This window comes from Sturnira hondurensis, unplaced genomic scaffold, assembly GCF_014824575.4.
Source record: "Sturnira hondurensis isolate 20B ecotype Veracruz unplaced genomic scaffold, ASM1482457v3 Scaffold0003874, whole genome shotgun sequence".
In the NCBI taxonomy this organism is placed as follows: Eukaryota; Metazoa; Chordata; class Mammalia; order Chiroptera; family Phyllostomidae; genus Sturnira; species Sturnira hondurensis.
In genome coordinates, this window is record NW_028076505.1 from 1,258,311 (window position 1) to 1,277,900 (window position 19,590).

Sequence of the window (19,590 nt, forward strand, 5' to 3'; positions counted from 1 at the left end):
ATGGCCTCTCAGAGACAATATAAGTCAGACTGGAGACAGTCAGAGCTCCAAAGGAAACTTAATTATTGTTACTCTCAAGCATGGCCTCTTAAATATACAGTGCCCCTTTAATTCACAGATCTGCACCTCTCGGTAGACAGATGTGAGCACTGGGTCCCCACCCGAGAGGCAGGGTGGTGGACTTTTTGATACAGTGTTTACATGTCAAATCCATTTTAATGAGCATTTTCAAGGCAGAATTCTTGAAAGCAATCCATTCGGGAGGTAGACATGATGTCAAATTTTTTATTTTTGCACAGCTTGAGAAAAACATTTTTAAAAAAGGGGTAAACTTCTAAGTTGGGAGAATATAGAAGTTTTAGATTGAAGAAAGATAGAGCTTTAATTTTTTCTCAGAAAGTAGCATTCCGTTTCTTTTGCATAAAAAAGCAGTCTTTGAGGATGCAAATAATCAGCTGCCAACATGGATTAAATTCTGAAACTGTAGCAAGGAAAAAAAGACCCACATTCGAGGAGTCACCTGGTGTTTGTAGCAGCAGGTGGTCCTGACAAGGTCCTGGGCCCATTATGTGGGCGCTCAGTGTCGCTGCATTTAAGTAGGCACATGGGCCTGCCTGGGAAATAAACAAAACAAGAAAGAGTGGAAAAGAGGGAAGGAAGGAGGAAACTACAGTAGACAGGAGGGGAAGAAGAGGGGGAGTGAGGAAGAAGAGAGAAGAAACGTCTCGACGTGCTCCCAGAAGGTAGGTAGTACCTGGTACCAGCCTACGCTTCAGAGAGGAAGGTTCGTGTGCAGCCCATTACCTGGGGGACTGAGTGGCCATGGGCATTTGTCTGGTCACGTTTTCTGTCCCAAGCCAAATCTCCGACATGGAGTCCTGGCTACTTCCCCCTTTCAGGGAAGAGAGTCTGGAATGGTTGTTTGGGAGGATTACATCCTTTTTCTAAAGCACATTGCGCAAGGGGCATAAACAAAGAATGCAGCTCATGCTGTTTACGAGGAAGTTCTCTGTTAGGATGAGCCCCATGGCAAACGAGAGGAAGGAAGATCAGTTCGATTTCAGAGCAACACCACTTAGTATTGACTGGTTTTCCTCTGGGTCCGTGGGAGTGAGCCAGAGGAAACAACCACGGTACTGGTCTACTGCAAATTGAGGTACCAGTCACAGAGCAACAGGACAGGTCTCAGGGGTGGGACACATGGACGCCTCTTGGTCCTCCCTCCCTTTCTCCTGCAAGCTGGGGCTGAACCAGGCTCCAGAACAGTAGCTGGCAAACTTTTTCTGTAGTGGGCCAGATGGTGAACACTTCCAGGCTTGCGGGTCACGCTGCCTCTGCTGCAACTAGCTACTCAACACACCACCGTGGCACAAAACAGACAAAACACAGTGTTCTAATAAGACTTTATTTCTAAACACTGCAGTGAGCTGGATTTGGCTCACGGGCCATAGTTTGCCAACCTCTGGTCTAGATAGAGGCCCAGCAGGCAAAAAGCATGGCATCTGGGACGCTTAGAATACCTGGCCAGCCCCTTGTACAACAGTCCAGCGGCATCTTCTGCACTCTCCCCAGAAATTCCCCAGGAGTCTGGAGTGTAGGTGGCCTCTCTGGTTTATCAGATTGGGTCCTGGGGTCAGCCCTGGTGTTTGCAAACACCAGCATCGTGGGAAGGAGGACCCAGCAATCAGGAGGAGACGAGAGAAGTAGACATCAAAATAAAGGCAGACGACCTTTTCTTCTTTATTTCGCTTAGACAAAATGCAAAGAGTGTCTCTTTAAATTAAAAAATAAACAAAAAAGGAAACCAAATGGATTCCCCCCTCCCCTTCACTGACGGCACTCATCCTAATTAACAACAGAAGCAGGTCAGGTTGGGGACCCAGTTTCTAATGGGAAAGGAAGGTGTGCAAATGTGACTAAAGCTTCCCCTTGCCCACGAATCAGCGTTCCCTGTAAATTCACAAAGAGCGTCGCTGTTTTCCTATTTTCTTTCTTGACTCGCGTGTGACAGAACTTCCGGTCAGAAGGTTTCATCAGTCCCCCATGCACTGTGTAGAAAATCAGTAAAAATGCAATAGCCTGTGAAGATCATAAAACTGGACCTCTTTCCCAAAAAATCAGATGCCCAGGCGGATGGAGCTCACACTCAGACAGAAAAAAAGCAGGAGAGTCTTTGCACTGTCTGTGGTTTCAGTAGTTTCTCTTTTTTTTAATATATTTTGGCAATTTTCTTTAATTATAAATATTGGAATTCCGTAAAAAAAAGGTAGCTTTGATTGAATGTTTTTAAACCGTATTTACAACCGCCGTCCAGTCATGCTGTTTGTTATACCAGGGTGTACGATTTTGCGTACGGGTTGTTTCCTTTCAAATGGCCCCGGGAGTCCAGCAGCGACTCTTGGGAGCTGCTCATTTTAGCTGCCTGTCCCAGCTCCGCCCCTTCTCGCTGAGGTAATGCGGCCACGGCCCCCTGCTGCCACTGCTGTCCCTCCCGGGTGGAGGACGTGGAGGAGGAGGCCTCCATGGGGATGGGCTCCAGGACCGTGGGGCGCTTCAGGGTCCGGCTTTTCTGGGGCTCCAAGCACGCCTGCCCTAAACTCAGGTCCCTGCTGGTGCCTGGGCCGCTTCGGTTCAACAAAAAGTCCATTCTAAGGTATGGAGGCAAGTGTATGAGGTCACCTGCAAAGAAACACAGAGCAGTTAGTTGGTTTCCTCATTCGGGGAGTGGGTGCCGAGTGCCCCTGTGCGCACGTGAAAGGCCATTTGGGGCTCAGAGATGGACATGTCCCGAACCTGGGTGAGGTTGTCCAGACCCCTTGTCAGAGCTTGCTGCAAAGTTGGGTGGGATCCTCCTCACCTCTAATGGGCTGGCTCGTGAGCTGGGCTCCCCAGTGGCACACTTTAGCCAGACATGGAGAGGTAACAAGATTCTTCCAGAGCCCACACCTGAAAGAACAGCTACATCCAAGACAACAGTGCACACCAGGGGCAAAGTCCCACATGTGGTGGGAGGTGCTTGGGGAGCACAGGGCTTCAGGAGGGAGGCAGGGGCAACAAGGGGAAAACAATGGGGCCCTGGACCTGGTCTCGGCAGTTTCACAAAACTGGGTGACCTTGGAGCTACTGGGTTTCTCTGATGGCTTTTGGTGGAAATGTCTCCAGTGACACTTCGGATGTGGCTCCGTGGAATCAAAGGTCCTTTAATTCAGTGGGGCTTCCTCCAGTGCACTGGATCAAAGGGAAGCCCGATAATAAATGCCGCCACGATAAATTGGCATAACGCTCTCAGGGAAAGAAACGACATCATTTGCCACTTTTGTGAAAAGGGTTTTTGTAACTTGATGTGTGGGACTCAGCCTCAGAAGCAACTATGGTATGAGGTCTGTCACTACAGATGCTAAGGGTGACAGTCCAAATACATCTTGTAATATGCATGAGTCTTGCTCCTGAAAAATGAAGGTATTTAATTTAAAGAAAAATGAAGCCTTGTGTTCCAAATGCCTTTTATGATGACAATGAAAATTCCATTCATTTATGAGAGTGGTTGTATTGTTCATTTTCTCTATTGGGGGTTGATTATTTGTAAACAAACATATATCCCGAAAGCATTAACAGCTGTCATTAAAAAACAGACTGGAAAAGTCCTTTGTAGTGCGAAGAACACTTTACATATGACTCAGTATATTCTAATTGACTAGATTTGGAAATCTGTGACTTTTTAAATCTCTAATTTTCTAAAAGTCACTGTATTCCTAACAGCCTAATAAGCAAATTGTATTAATTTGCCCTTTTATTTATTAACAAGACTATGGTTTTGTTAGCAGATACTTGACAAATGTGGAATTCATTTACCTCCAGGTCATTTAAAAATGTAGGTTAAGGCCCTGGCTGGTGTAGTTCAGTGGATTGAGCACAGGCCTGCAAACCACATGATCGCAGTTCGATTCCCAGTCAGGGCACATGCCTGGGTTGCAGGCCAGTTCCCAGCAGGGGATGCATGAGAAGCAACCACATATTGATATTTTTCTCCCTCTCTCCTTTCCTTCTCCTCTAAAGATAAATAAATAAAACCTTTTTAAAAACCTTTAAAAATAAAATAAAAATGTCGGTTAAGAATTCCTCGTGCTGTTTCCAAGACACAACTAAATCTTATACACTTAATGTATTTGTCATGTGTGGTCACAGATTTGGGAATGAGTTTCTACCCCAGCAGCTCCTACTCAATGAACAGGCCTTATTAAACCCCTGAAAAGCAATCACATTTTGGCCCCAGATGGATTGCAGGAGACTCAGGTCTAGAGTACATGGAATGAATGTGTGCAAAATCAAAAGGCAAAGCCCATGATAGCTGCGCGCAGTCCACAGGGGTTCCTGCTTTAGATTTAATGAGCAAGAGGGTCGGGGTTGCTGGAAAAGATGGATGAGAACGGGAAGTCTCGGATGCTGGCAACAGCTCAGTGCTGCCTCTCTACACAAGGGCCACCCGTGTCTGCTACACAGGTCTGCCAGGCATCTCTGAAGATCCACTATGTCTGAGTGGTCCGGTTTTTCAGGGAGAGCTGTGTTAAGTTGTATGGTGCTCTGATTAGCTCTTTCAACAGTGTGTTTTCTGATCAGCGCCCAAAATAGCCCTTTCGACTGTGTCAATGCTGCAAATGAGCTCTTAATCATTCACGCACTTCGAAGGAAGCAGCAGCAGCATTGGTGGCAAGCTTTGCTTATAAAAGGCATTTTGCATTCCTTAAAATCCTACCCCATGTGCTAGTCCAAGGACCATTTGGGAAGCCGGGTTTTCTAATCATCCACCCATCTTGGATGTTCTTCAGATGCTGACCGGTAGAGACAACCCAGCATGCCTTACTCCAGAAAGAGAGCTGTGAACCTCTGCTTTTGCACAGGAGAAACCGAACAATGGTTCTCACGGTGCTGATGAAGAGTAGGTGACCCTGCCTGCGTTTAATCTGCTGCAAACCTGGGCTGTTTTCTCACTCATAAAACGGGACCAAGAGCAGACTCTACCACGAGGGGTATGATGAGGACTGGATTCGATGATGCAGGTGAAAACGTCCTGCCAGCTGTCTCTCCTCCTCGGAAGAACTGAAGTCACCGGCTGGAGATCTGCCAGCAAAACGAGCTGAGAACTCTTCTTTATACCTTTGCTTCTGTCTTTAGTGGGTAGATTAGTGTTTACCCAAAAGACACATCCATGTGTTAACCCCCAGAATCTGTGAATGTGACCTCATTTGGAGAGTCTTTGCAGATGTAAGTACATTGAGGACCTTGAGATGAGATCATCAGGATTTAAGGTGGGCCCGGATGCAGCGACATGCATCTTTGTGAGACACAGAGAAGAGGCGGGATGCCATATGAGAGGGAGGCAGAGGCTGGAGTGACGTGGCTGCAAGCCAAGGGGTGCCTGGGGCCACCAGGAACCAAAGGGGGAAAGGAAGGATTCTTCTCTTGGGTTCCAGGATGGGACATGGCTCTGCTGACACTGATTTTGGGTTTCTGGCCTCCAGAACTGCGAGAGAATAAAGTTGTACTGATTCAAGCCACCAAGTCTGTGGCGCTTTGTTATGGCAGCCCTAGGACTCTAACACAGAGGGCCTTGGCTGGGGTGGGCTGGGGAATGTCACGGGGAGCCTCTCTGAAAGTTCTGCTGTAGGGTGACTGTCCCTGCTTCCAGCAACAGTGGGAAAGGAGATTTCTCTTTAGTGACCAATAACTGGAGGCCACATGGTTGTGGCTTACAGGCTCCCCTCCTGTGCTCTGACCTTGTAGGAGCCCCTCTGTGGGCTAACCTGTCATCCATCCTTCCTTCCCTACTGAGACCAAGCCAGAGTCGCTTCTCCTAGTTTCCCTGCTCCCTGGAGAGGCAGATGCTTGTCCAGCTGGCTCCCCAAGATCCCGGAGGGTTAGATTAGAAGTGGCTCTCCCGGAGTGTTCTCCAAGAGGGCTCAGACACCTCTTTGAAGACACATACCTGACCAGCCTGTGACTCTCAACCCTCTGCATGCTCCCCCAGGCACCATACCTGTAGCTAATCAGCCAGGACGCTTGTGAGCACCTCCATGTGTCTGAAAGCAGCAGTGACCCAGGGCTTCAGGATCTCTTCTGCTTTGAACTCCAAAGTCCCCTCTATCTGGTGCACAGGCCTCTCACATGTAAACCCACCATGCACAAACTTAGGCACAGCCAAAGCCCGGCCTTAGGGCCGTTTCCAGTGAGATCTGTCATGGTGAAGTTCATGTCTATTTTCAGCCAGGACTTCCTCCTCCTTATTTGTGTCCAGCTTTCCTCTCCACATTCTCTCTCTGAGTATAGAGATCAGAGAGATGGAGACACAGACATACACACAAACACAGAAGCAGGGGGAAGAACCGTGGAGACAGAATGAGGGAGAGATGGAAGCAAGAGACAAAGAGCCACCCATACAGAAAAGCAGATGGCAAAGGGGACAGTCGGGGAGAGGAGTGCACGCTGTAAAAACAGATGCAGGTTATAGGTGACGAGAGCGCCCTCTCCCCAGGCCTGAAAAGGATGGCTATCTCCCCTGGGGCAGCTGGGTTACAGAAGCATTTCTCCATGTGGCCTCATTGGCCTGCAGCCCCCTGAACACAAGCTGTACCCCTTGGCCCAGTCTGGGGGCGAGACACTCCTGTGATTCACGCCTGGAGGAATGAGGAGCGAATTAGCCATTATCTCAATGTTGTGCCTTGTTATTTCACATAATGGTCCATTTCTCATCTTCCTGTCACTGCCCTGTGGGGCCTTTGGGGCCACTAATATTTCCAAAAGTTCAGACTAAATAAGTCAGCATCGATTTCTCCCTCTGCCCTAACTGCTTTGCTCACTGGTGCCGGAACAGCTCATCACCTCTGGCCCTGAGCCCGTACAGATCGCCCTGGCGTGCCACCCCCATCAGCAGGTACCTGCTTGAAGCTCACCCTTCCCTGCTAAGGGGTCCTTTGGGCCAGGGCTGGCCCGGTCGTGTGAGAGCTGCTGTATTAAAATCTGCCAAAATCTTCAGCCAAAAACCGGGAAAGTCAAGCTTCCTGGGCTTGTTCAATATTGTCAGACTCACACACAAAGTTTGAATGCCCCTCAGCTTTGGGAAAAGGGCAAAATCAATACCAAAACAGAACAGGAATTAATCGATTCAGAAAATCTATAAGGGGCGTACATCCCATGAATCTGTTCTCAGACAATGGTTCCTGCCACTCACCACACATACCAGGGGGAAATGTCTAATTGATGGTTCTTAGTCGTGGGTGGTTTTGCCTCTAGGGGGCATATGGCTGTGACTGAAGACATATGGGGTCGCATTGGAGGGCGGGGCCAGCTACTGGCTTCTACTGGACAGAGGCCAGGGCTGCTGCTCAATGTCCTCCTATGCAGAGAACAGCCCCACCACTGAGAGTGAGGGTGCTGTTGAGAAACTCGTTTAGATGGTCAAGTTCATGCTTCCAAGTGGATCCTTATTTCACTTGAAAAACATTGAATTCCATCAGGATAAGGAGTCACACTCCTCAGTCTCATTTAGTCCTCAAAGAGTTATGGCCTCAGTGCTTATGGGAAAAAGCGAGGGGTGGGCCCCATGGATCAGCAGGCGGAACAGCGGAAAGAGTGTGCGTTAGAGAGTTCTGAGCTGGGGTCAAAGCCCTGCCTCACTCACCCCTACACAGCTCTTCGACCCCTTCTGGTCTTAGTTCTTCAGTCAATTGAAGGGGGCGTGTTAATTTCTAAGGGTACCTTTAAGTCTAAAAGATTCTGTCTTATGCTCTGGACTATCTCACCTGCACAAGCTGGTTGAGCGCGTCTGAACGAGGAATTTGGGGATAAGTAGGGAGCCAACGAACGCATTTCTGGGAGGAGCAAATTCCCAGGCGCACGGTAACAGCCTACTTCCCTCTTCATCACCAACGGCAGAACGTGTATAGGCTTTCCCAGCGAATTCGTGCGGAACGAAAATGACCCAGAGTCCCTAGCGAGGGGCTTCCATCTCCTCTGGGGCCACCTAAAAAGGAACTTGAATCAATTTCTAACGAGGTTTGATATCTAGGCTTGGATGAAGCCTGATGCTAACGCAACAGTAAGAAGCAGAGTACGCTAACCTTGAGTTCTGGCAATGGCGGGGAAAGCCACGCAGCTCAGACTTGCACTCTCACCACAGCGTCAAAGAGCTCGTTGCAAAGGGCCCGTGCAGTCTGCCCCAAGCACAGGCAGGTGAGACCTAACACTTCTTTAGTTTAATATTAATGCAACAGCATGGTAATGAAAACTTGTAAGCCAACCTCTCTTGGTAAATGAATCTTCACTCCTTAACAGCAACCAGGAAAAGCCCTAAATAAATAATGAGAGAAGGAGATCAGAGGTCCATGGGCTCAGATCCTATTCCCATTCTTGGCTTGGGCTTGTGAGGCTTCATGCATTTTTTAAAAGCGCATCAGTACTACCATCCTCCTACTTGCCAGCGAACTTTAAAAACCAGACTTGCGGCCCTGGCTGGTGTAGCTCAGTGGATTGAGTGCAGGCCTGCGAACCACATGATCATGGTTCGATTCCCAGTCAGGGCACATGCCTGGGTTGCAGGCCAGTTCCCAGCAGGGGACTCACGAGAGGCAACCATACATTGATATTTCTCTCCTTCTCTACTTCCCTTCTCCTCTAAAGATAAATAAATAAAATCTTAAAAAAAAACAACCCAGACTTACATGCAAAGTGGGGCTTGGAGTCGGTAGCTGCTCACAGTTCTTCTGAAGTAAAAGCAGGATGGGAAAATCTGCTCCAAATTTTAGGCGAGTTTGGGACTCATTAGCAGGGACTTGGGCGCTCCCAAGGAGGAAGGGGCCATGAGGTTCAAAGAGAGCTCCCAGGTGAGACCCGCGGGACCCGTGCGCTGGGGACCACTGAGGAGGAACCCTGGCTCGGGCTGTGAGGGTGGCAGACCTATCTCAACAGCCCTGTGTATCGTGCATCATGCCACAGAGGGGCTGAGCCAGCCTGGCAATGAATAACTTCCAGACAGGAAATACACCTTCGTGGAGTTTAGGAGGCCAGAGAGTTGGAGCCTAGAGAGCAGGGGCCATGACTGGGGAGGGAGATGAGGCTGGCCCTGGCTGGTGTGGCTCAGTGTGCTGGGCATCATCCCGTGGACTGTGGTGAGTCTCTGCTCGCCATCCGCAGCACGAGCAGCTAGGAGCTTCCTGCTGCTCAAGCCATAGGACACAGGGGACCCTCCTGCCTCTCCACCACAGGTCTTTAAGGCACAGACCTCCTCTTCACCTTCCACCCTCTGTGGTCTCCACAACAAGTTGAGCTGAACCTCAATAAAACAGCCAAGAAAAATGGTGAGCTGTCTAAGGGGCTCGGAAGTAGAGTGCACTGAGAAAAGGCCATGGGAACAAAGGAACAGAGACTCGGAACTAGAGGGCACTGAGAACAGCAGCTGTAATAACTCAGCACCTGGAAACCTTAGCGGGTTCAGGTGCTGGTGGCCTGTGTGGGGTGGGGAGCAGGTGGCTGCAAAAGACAAGTGGGCTTGGAGTTCCAAGCTTGAGCCCCTTTGGAATAAGTCCTACCGTCACTTTGTGTCCAAGGAACATCAGACTAAAATTAAAGCAGGGGCCTGAAGAAGACGAAATTGTGAATATACATCAGAGAGATTTGTGTAGGGAATTGAGACGAGAACATTTGCATATTGAGGTCCGCCCAGAGCAGGGAGAGAAGAGCAATGTGTGGAGGCGTTGCTCCTGGCCCCGGGGACTTCTAACTTGGATTCCTGGGGTATCTGAGAGATTGCACACTTGGCGGCTCGGAGGGAATCCTTGCTCTCAAGGTCATTCTGGCCTCCCAGCCGTTATCTTCTTTCTTCCCTCTGGACCACGGCTCCCTGAGGACATCTACCTGGCTCTCTGCCCGATCCATCATTTAGATCTCAGCTCACATCTCGTTGGCTCCAGGAGGCCTGCCCCAACCAGCCTCCCCAAAATGACCCATGGCAGGCTTCATACCTGTCCTCGGATTTTCTTCCCTTCCCAGCCCTCACCACGATCCCGACTACACTATTGGTTTCTTTGAGTAGTGTCTGTCTACCCCAGTGATGGAAGTTCCTGCAAACCGGCTCTTTGGGATCTTTTCTACCCTTGTATCCCCAGTTCCTAAAACAAGGCCAGTTACGGCGCGAGCACTCAACAACCATGCTGGAGGAAGGGAAGGAAGGAGAGGAAGCGGAGAGTCTGGCGGGAAAAGGCAGGGCCATCCCTAGAAGGGTGGAGGGGGAACCATCAGTGTGCATGTGTGTGCGCACATGGGCATGGTGCTTGTGAGCACACATGCCTGTCATGTGTGTGTACACATGCACACACATACGTGCAGGTCTGTGTAGTATGCATGATATGTGCCTGTGCCTGTGTGTGTACACAGGTATAGGTGTCAAAGATACTTGCACTTGGAAGCAGACCCTCTTTCCACAGCTGTTGGATGACATTCATGCTAAACGTTTCAAAATGGAATTTCAGTGACGTGTGCAACACACGAGGAGAACACAAGCCCCGTTTGGGAGCCTGGCTGCAAAGGAGAACAGGGAGGAGGGAACATACTCATTCAGAGCAGTGGGCGCGGCCTCGGGTCATGAGCTGGGAGTCTGCAGAGCCCCGGTCCTCTGACGGGGAGGGAGACACAGGGAGGGCGAGGTGGGGCGGGGGTGATGCGGCAGGGCAGACCTCTGGAGCCCAATTTTGATTCCAACATGAGAACCACATAGGGGACAGCAGCGTGGTCCCAGTGAGGACTGAGGACGAGAAGTCCAGCCGGGGTCAGAGGGTCTTACCTGAGCAGAGGCCACTTACCCTCAGGTAAAAGCCCGCCTCTCACTCTGCATACCTTCTCTTTGGTTAAACACCCAGGAGAACGCGAGGGCTTGGGGGAATGGGCCCTAAAATAAAAATCCCAACCTGCTTCTTCTAACTGGCTATTCTGAGAACGGACCTGCTCGCAGCAGGCAGTGGTCATTTCCGATCGGAAAACGTGAACTGCTTTCGTCATGGAGCGGCTGCCGTGTGTATAGCCTGGATGGGTGCCAGGGTGTACGTGACAGCTGAGCCCCGGCGGGGGTGGGGTGACACTTCCCCTGCTGCTAGCAGGGTGGGGCTGCATCGGGTTGCATGTTTGATGCTATGACTTGAAGTCACTTTGCGCAATGACATCTCTTGATCATGAATAAAGACGCAGGAACCCAAGAAGGTCAGAAACTGCCCAAGAGGCCACCTGAAACCGAGAGGCGGCACCGTAATCAAAGGCCTGGAAGCCACCTTGGCCGAGAGGAAAAGAAGCTGTCAAACTTTCCAGCTATTTCTCAGGAGGATAGAGAGCACTGTTTGTTTGCCTTTTTGTTGTTGTTGTTCTTAAAGATGGAAACGGCCATCTCTTACTGAAGAAAACAGACCAGTAGCATACATCGCATTTCATTTAAAATAGACAAGTCCTGAAAATGCAGCAAATGCAAGATTCAGGTATCCTTACAAATCTCAAGCTAGACTCTGAGGTCTGCCTCAGGTGTAGCTGCCTGTACTTCTTGGGGAACGCCCCCTGATCCGAGGAGGAGATTTCTGTTGGTTGGTTAAGAGCAATCGGAAGATAAATCACTTTGTTTGAAGTTAGACTGGAAGATGACCCACACTTGAATGTGCTCGGTATTTTACTAGTAATTCCTACTAATTGCAGTGTTTTAACTAATCAACCAATTTTATCATCGTCACAACCGTGATATATTCATTCACTGGGCAATATTTATTGAGCATCTATTGTATGCCCAACACAGCATTAGGAGTGTAAATTCAGTCCCACTAAATCATTTAGACATCTCTCTTGAGTAGTTACCCTGTTGCCTGTTATCTGCTAGACACTGGGAGAGAAATACAAGATGTGTTTCCTATCTCTCTGGATCCACAGTTTGGCTGAGTTCATTTAACTTGATCCCAATTTGTAGAGAGTTTAAAAGCATGGGATTTAAAAAAATAATAATCAAAACAGAGAAACTGATGGCAGGAAGAAAGATGTCCAGAGGTTTTGAAGATGGCCCTGAGACGGCCCAGAAGGGTGAGGAAACACAGGCACACGGCTCCAAACTGCTGGTTCTGACGCTGCCTCCGGTCAGCAGGAGGACACACTGTGACCTTGGGTTTTGTGCCCAGTGTTGAATTTAGCCCTACTATTATAAAGGAGCGACAGAAAGGCTTCCAGATGGATGAAAAATTTTTTTCTCAAAAGCCTCTTAAATGTTAACAATACAGCCATCTGCAGTGGACCAAACAAAATTTGCAGACATTAGGCCACACCTTGATTTTAAAAAGTATTCATACTTAAAGTCATGGAACAATTTTAACCCGCTTAGTTGCGATCCTTCTGTATCTCTGATGGATCCAGGCAACTATGTGGTGGAAAAGGTTTCAACTTTTTTCCAATATTAACCCAACGATATAAATAAGCCATCAGAAAGAAACACCAGCCTTTACTTATTTGAAGGCCGCACGAACAGGACAGTCCTGTGACGCAGAGGCTCATCAATAAAGGGCGCGTGCTGGCCGTGTATCTCAGATGGAAGTGAAGGAAGGAAGGAAGGAGGGAGCCAGCACAGCGAAGGTCCCCAGGTGAGTCGGCAGCTCGCTGGGAGCCCGCCACTGCAGCCCCTGGGAGTTCTAACAGGGACACCAATGGGCAGCAACAGACACAACTGCTAACCTGCATGTGTTCCACCCATCCCACCCAAACCCCACAGGGTGGGGGGCACTGACATTGCAACCAGGGAACCAGCTCGAACTGGTCCTGACCTGTTTCTAATGAGACCTGGAACCAAGTTTGAACCTGAGACACACCACTCAGGAGTGATGATACCTGCGAACCTTAAATTCGCACTCCACCCCCACCCCAGAACCAAAGGACCACACCTGACCAGAGCCTGAGCCGAATGGGAGACCATCAGAAGCACCGGGCCCACTGTCTGGGAAGGTTCTGTGCCGAGACCCCTTTGGTCTTGCTCTGAACCCCGGCTTGGGGAGACAGACAGGGACCCTCGCTTCTAGTCTCCTAGCCATGCAACCTTGTAATCAGAGCCTTTTTCTTTTCTCAAAGTCTGGTGCCACAGTATCGGCTCCGAAGTCGGGTGGTAAGTGCTTGGTGGGCAACAGCGTTTTGCCCATTTTATCGACGCAGCGACTGAAGCCCCCAGCAAGGCTGAGAGCATGCCCACAGGCCATTTTTCTCCTCTCCTGTCTTCCTCACCCCCAGGCTGGACGGCCACAGGACGGCGAGGCATCTGTCCTATGTTTTTCTGAATTCGCCTTGCGCAGAGATGTCAACAACAAAAAAAATACTTGAAATAAAAACAGCCATAAATAACAACCCATCCTCTCCCTGAGGAGACGGGATGAAAATAAATGAAGCCGTCAGCCTCTACTGTCTGCTAGCACGGCTCTTTGGTACTGTTTGGAAGATTAGTTGCTGGATAGACAATTCTTATTTTATGTATTTTTATGCATTTATAAGGCTCATTTCAGCTGGGCTGTAGGCCATAAAACCCAAAGGAATCACAGTAATTTAAAAGCGAAGACAAATGTTTCCAACAGAACCGGCATCATGGTTCAGGAAACGGGAGGGAGAGAAATAAAACCGAAACTGGACGCAACAAGAAGGGCTAGGTCAGTCCACGAAGGAGAGGCCACGGGCACCCATTTCAGGGCGGAAAACAGTGTTCTTTCAGAGAATATTTACATCCGGCTGCCTTGGTGTGGACTCGGTCTGAGGATGCGTTTTATTTGCCCTGTGTGTGTGCATTTGCAAACTGTTGAGTGTCCACATAAAGCTACCATGTCGGGCTGCTCTTGAGAAACTGGCTGACACCAGATCCCCATTTCCACGTGGGGTCAGCTGGTGGGGGCTTGTTAGGGTCCTGTGGCTCTAGCCAGTCCCTGAGCTCTTGGCTCTGGAACTGCCCACGGCTCCCCTCGCCCCTTTCCCTGGCTTCCTGTTCCCTTCCTTCATTCACACGGCCCGCCAGGCCCCACAGGCCTTGGGGTTTGTGGCTCCCTGCACAAACCCAGACCGCTCTTCCACGCTCAAGGCGCAGACCCAGCTACAGTGGATGTAAGTAACACTAGTTGGTTCCTGTCATGCCGGGTGGGTCTGTAACGCCCGGCCCGAAGGCTGGCACCCTGTAAGAACACTCTCCTCGGAGGCCCTCAGTACAGCAGCCTTAAAACTGAGCCCCCAGTTTTTGATGCTTCTTCTATTACGTGGTGGGGGTCTCCCTCTCTAGACTCTGGGCTCCTTGAGCAATAGAATATGGCAGAAGTGACACATCACTTCCTAGCCCCGGCCTTAAGAAATTGGCTCTTTCCACTGTCTGTCTTTAGGCACCCTGACTCTCAGAAGAGAGACACCTTGATGTGAAGAAGCCCAAGCCACCCCCCCCCATGGAGGAGAAACCTGTACAGGGTGGACGTGGCTAGCCCCAACTCCCCAGGAGAGGGCACCACTTTGCTGGCGCCACCCCGCTCCCAGCCCTAATGGAGCCTCCTTCCCTTCCAACTCTGCTGGAACAGAGGCGAGCGGTCCCCAGGAAGCACTGAGCAGATTTCAGACTCAGCAGCAAAGCAAGCGGTTGCCGTTGTAAGTTAAAAGCTTTGGTGTGGTTCGCGACGCAGCAGTGAACAGAACACCCAGCCCTAACACCAAGAGGGCTCTCCAGGCGGACACGCGTCTGGTCTCACCTGGCCGATGTGCCTTTGGAACCGCCATGTTCGCCACTCGCCCTCCATCCTGAGGTTTGGGGGGAGACGCCGTGAACCTGCAGATCCCCGACTCTGAGGGGGTGCTGGAGGTCAGACTGTCCGTGTACTCGTTTGTCCCTGCCGTCAACTGTTCGGATGAAGTGTCCGAGATGAAGCACTCGGTGATGGTGAACTTGGCGTGCCTCAGCTGTTCTTCCATCTTGGCATGCTCGTAGGCCCTGGCCAGCTCTTCGTAGGTGGAGGAGGCACTTTCTGTAGAGACCATGCTGCTCCGGGCTCGATCTGTGCCGGGAACAAGACGGGGGAGTTACCGCTTCGCCTTTGTGCAGATGGGTGACTCTCTGCGGTCTGTGGGGGTTTCTCCCAGGTCCCTGCAGGACAGCGTAGGAGTCCCTGGTCTTTGTCTGAGGACTGCCTTTGTCACTGGGACACCAGCATCATGACCCTCAGCAAAGTGGGCCAGGGAACTTCATTTCGCTGTAGTAAGATGCCCCCACCCTGGGACATTTCCAGAACCAGTAATGATTTCCCTTAAAAAATTCATCTTTTGATTTAAACAATTGGGAATGCGCATAAGTGACCTGCAGCGCCCCCCTCACTGTGGTGGATGGGGAACCCATCTGTGCCACAGAGCCCCTTTAACTGCGTGAATGACTGCAGCTCCGAGGGCCAGCTCTGCTGGCCCTGGCGTGGCCAGGGAGACGTGGTGCATGTTAGTGACAGAGCTGTGGCTTGCACCAAAATTGGCCACTAGGCAGAATGGTCCCCGGTCCCTGGACTCATTCTTTGTGTCTGCCACCCTTTATGGGAACAAAAACACCACCAGTTTTGAAAGGGGTGCATCTGGTCAGAGGAATCTCTGCCTTTTAAGCCCACGAGTTTCAAGTTTGGAAGTCACCTCTGTGAAACTCTGAGACTCTTCTAGAAGCAAAACAGCCATAAAAATAAATGTACACGGTGACACTCCTCCCCTGGAGCACTATTTTTGCAGTATATCATGCAGAACAAAAGAAAATGGGTCTTAAAATTGGCTACAGCTATTAGGTTTAGATGTAATTTCTTTTCAAAATTTAAGATGGGGGAAGGCACCCCGGTGCTATTTTTAAGCCCTGTCTTCTCGGAGAAGTGAAACCTTGGTGGTTGATGGCCTTGACTGGGTTAACTCACTGTATGATCGACCCCAGCTTCAGTGTGAAATGGATCACTCTGCCTGGAGGGTGCTCCGCCCTCATCATGGAACTTGAAGTGCAGCGTCTTGACCCTGGAGATGGCCATGGGTCAGCCGCCCTCAGAGTGTGATTAGAAATTACTGCAGTCGTGTGGGCGAAAATATAAAAATTTCGGCTTCTGTCAGTGGGGCGGGAATGAAAGGGGGAGCGCAGCGTGAACCCAAGGCTTGGGACACCTGAAAAATAGAAGCCTTCGTTCTGTGCTGCAGACATCATGGGGCCCTGCGTGTCCTCTGCACTGCACAGCATTGGTGTCTGTCAGATATATGGTCCGAACATGAAAGTGACCTTGAACACCAGTAAGTAGGAGCCTATGAAGCCCTTGGTGTGGGCTGTGCTCACCCATGGGGTCGGGGATGGGAGGTGGGGAGTAGGGGTGCAGAGCCTACCTGTGTCCTGTGAAGGGCTGACGCTGTAACTGTCACTCTCCTTGTCCATGGATCCCACTGCCCTGGGAGTGGGCAGCCTCCAGTCTGTGGTGAGCGTGTGTGCAGAAATGGTGGGGTGGGGTCTGTTGAGGGTCCACTGGCTGGCGTACCGGTTTCTCGCCGTGGGCCCAGCCTTCGCATTCCTCCTGGTGGTGGGATCTGGGAAGAGTCAAGAACTATGTCTGTCTTGGTTTTGAGAGGCATGGTCAGCTGTGATGAAGGTGTTGGGTGTGGTGCTCCTGACCCAGCCCCAGGACCCACCCTACAGGCTCATGCCTCCAGGAAGCCCTCCCTGACTATCCCTGCCCAGAGCACTCCTCTCCTCTCTCACACAATCTGAGACATTCCTGTAGTTCTTAAGCATTTAAATGATCCCAGTAAGGGAAAGAATGTTAGAATTAGACTTGGTCATTATGGATTTGAGCCATGCTCTTGGCTCTGAATAGTTTCATGACTCGATGGACATCACTTCAACTTCCCGAGAAACACCGACTTTTGTAACAAGAGGGAGCTCTGCCAAATGTGCTCTAACATAGCAGCTTCCTTCCCACAGTTCTGCTACCTTCAGGTGTTGTCACGGGTTGAACTGTGTGCCCCTAAAAGACTTGTCTGCATCCCAATGCCCAGGACCTCAGAATGCGATCTTCTCTGGAAAAAGAGTCATTGCAGGTAGATGTAGTTAGTTCAGAGGAGGCCAGACTGGAGTGAGGTCGGCCCTTAATCTGACATGACTGGTGTCCTTAGGACAGGGTGACAGATGTGGAGGGAAGCAGACCATGGGACGATGGAGGCAGAGACTGGAGTGGTGTGACAGGAAGGTGAAGAACATGGACAACTGTTGGTGACCCCCCCGAAAGTAGGAAGAGGTGAGGAAGGACCCACCCTTACAGGTTGTAGAGAAAGGGTAATCCTTTTTCTTTGGACTTCTGGCCTCCGGACTGTGAGGCCATGATTTCTGTTCTAAGCCTCCCAGTTTGGGGTCCGTTGTCACCGAGGCTCTGGGAAATACATATGGGTGGGGTCCCCAATAGCGTTTTTTTTATATTGGCTGGCTGCCTTGAGGATGACTTTTGTATTCATTTATCAGATTGCGAGTTCTCAGAGCCGAGGGGTGATACCTTTCTGTTCTAACACTCTCAGCCCTTTGCACCTGGCAGCCTAACTCTTCAGCAAAATTATCTGAAGAGTTACTTTTACTTCGTCTTTGACGAAGACTGGGATATTCAACGTGGAGACCAAGTAGTTAATGAGGGTCTCGATTTCACTGCCCACCGTCTTGCAAAGATGCTGCCACATGGCTTTCACTTTCTCTAAATCCAGAACCAAAGGCAACCAGTCAATGGGGGGCCCAGGTCCCCGCTTGACTCTTTGGTGAGCTAAGGCGAAGCTGTTCTAACAGCACGGACTGTCGGACACTGGAGTGGACCGCGCATGGCCTTTTCTGGAACCCTGTGGAAAAGCAGGGGGGCTCAGGTGCCTGCAGTGGTTTTTCTGGGCTCCAGCCAGAAGGCAGGATAAGATGCGGCGTGGACCTTTTCCACCTTTGAATTCTCTGCTTCCCAAAGAGGAACTTTGTGCAGTTACCTTCCAAAATGGTCTGGCCACGTCTCAAAACAGCAGTCTGTATTCACTGCTCACCACCGGTGAAGTACTTTGAAGAGAAAAACACCGAGAGGGCCATGCCACAGAGCGATTACACTGGCTTGTGGTGTGCCCTCCCCTGCCCCAGCCCCTGAGCCTGGCTGTCCCTCCAGGGCAGGGGCTGGGTGCCCTTCCATGCGGCCATCTGCAGAGCCAGCTCTAACACCTGGCACATGGAGGTCCTGGGATGAGTACATATCACCCAGGGGCACTTCACGGATGAAGCGATGGAAGCTCAGAGGGAAGTGATACAGCTGCTAAGTGATAAAAATAGAGGCTGAGACTCCACCTTGGGTTCAGAGGCTGCCCATTACTTGACCACACGCTCTCACCCTGCACATCTAAGTGTCCTGATGCGGTCGGTGTCCTGTGACACCGGCTTGTCCATAGCTCCATGTTGGGTTGTGGCAGGAAGGCACTTGCAGGTGGTGAAATGACTTTCTTTTTAAACGGAGCATTTTCCTCTTTGCAAGTTTCTAGTTATTGGGCTTTAAAGCTAATTCATCATTCGACAATGCTGGGGAGAGGCATTAACATGGCTGCCAACTCAATAGGTTTTGAGACTTCCTGGGTCATTAATACGCTCTGTCTTGGTGCATATCCTCCGGGGCATTGATTCGAAGGCACATTTCACCCCTTCCTGGCAAAATTTCACAGAAGACTTTATTGAAAATTGTGTTGGTTTGTTTTTTGCCTTGATTAGAATGTGAGTTGTGCCGGGGTAACAAAGTCTCTGGGCAGCAAGGTGTGAATGATGATGGTGTTTCTCCCCTGAGATGTCAGGAGAGAGGTTCTCGAAGAGACAGACAAACACTCTCGTGGGTAGGAGGCTAAATGTCCTCCAGGCACTGCCGACTGGATAAGAGGGGCTTAAACAAGTGGAACTTGTTACTGAAATGCTAATGAATCTTTTCCAGAAAATTTTGAAGGTTCTCATTTTTATTATTCATGAAATTTCTTGCAACTATGGCTGTGGGTCAGGTTCCTTCCTGATATGAACGCTTGTTGGGGAGGGTCCACTCTACAGTCCCATTTCAAGGACACAGTTTCTGCAACCCCCCCCAAACTGTCCCTTGCACTTCCTCCCATCAAGCCCCCCCACCCATGGTGGGGCAGAGGCCTTACTCCCACGGCCCCTTTCCTTATGGAGATCACCCTTTCTGGAAAGTTCCACAGTCAAAAGCACCTGGCAGCCTCTATAGAAAGCTGGAACTCTTTTCAAGTTAATTCAATTCGTTTTCCCTTTTTTCTATGGCTGAGGACAGCCTTACAGTGTCCTGAAAATGTTGGAAATGTAGGTCATGATATTAATTTCTTTCAACCACAGCCCGCAGTTCTCTTCTGTTTTGGGTAAGATCATCTTGGTATAGAGAATACCAGGGTAGTTGACACAGTTTTTCAAGAATCAGGTTTTTGGAGCTGTTTCATACCTGAGCTAAACTCTTCTGTAGGGAGAGCTCCCGAGAGGCTGCTAAAACAAAAATTTAACTTGGATTCCACATG

The 19,590-nt window shown here is 50.1% G+C and overlaps 1 protein-coding gene across 1 annotated transcript in view; it reads right to left on the reverse strand.

The window, feature by feature from the left end:
• Positions 1 to 1,462: 1,462 nt before the first annotated feature.
• DSCAM (DS cell adhesion molecule) overlaps positions 1,463 to 19,590 on the reverse strand; it is a 537,171-nt gene continuing 519,043 nt past the window's right edge. The window contains exons 31-33 of the mRNA XM_037042990.1: positions 16,408 to 16,605; positions 14,769 to 15,071; positions 1,463 to 2,679 (exon numbers count right to left, since the gene is read on the reverse strand). Coding sequence (XP_036898885.1) covers positions 2,327 to 2,679; positions 14,769 to 15,071; positions 16,408 to 16,605 — 854 coding nt within the window. The 3' untranslated portion in view covers positions 1,463 to 2,326. The remainder of the gene's footprint in view (positions 2,680 to 14,768; positions 15,072 to 16,407; positions 16,606 to 19,590) is intronic.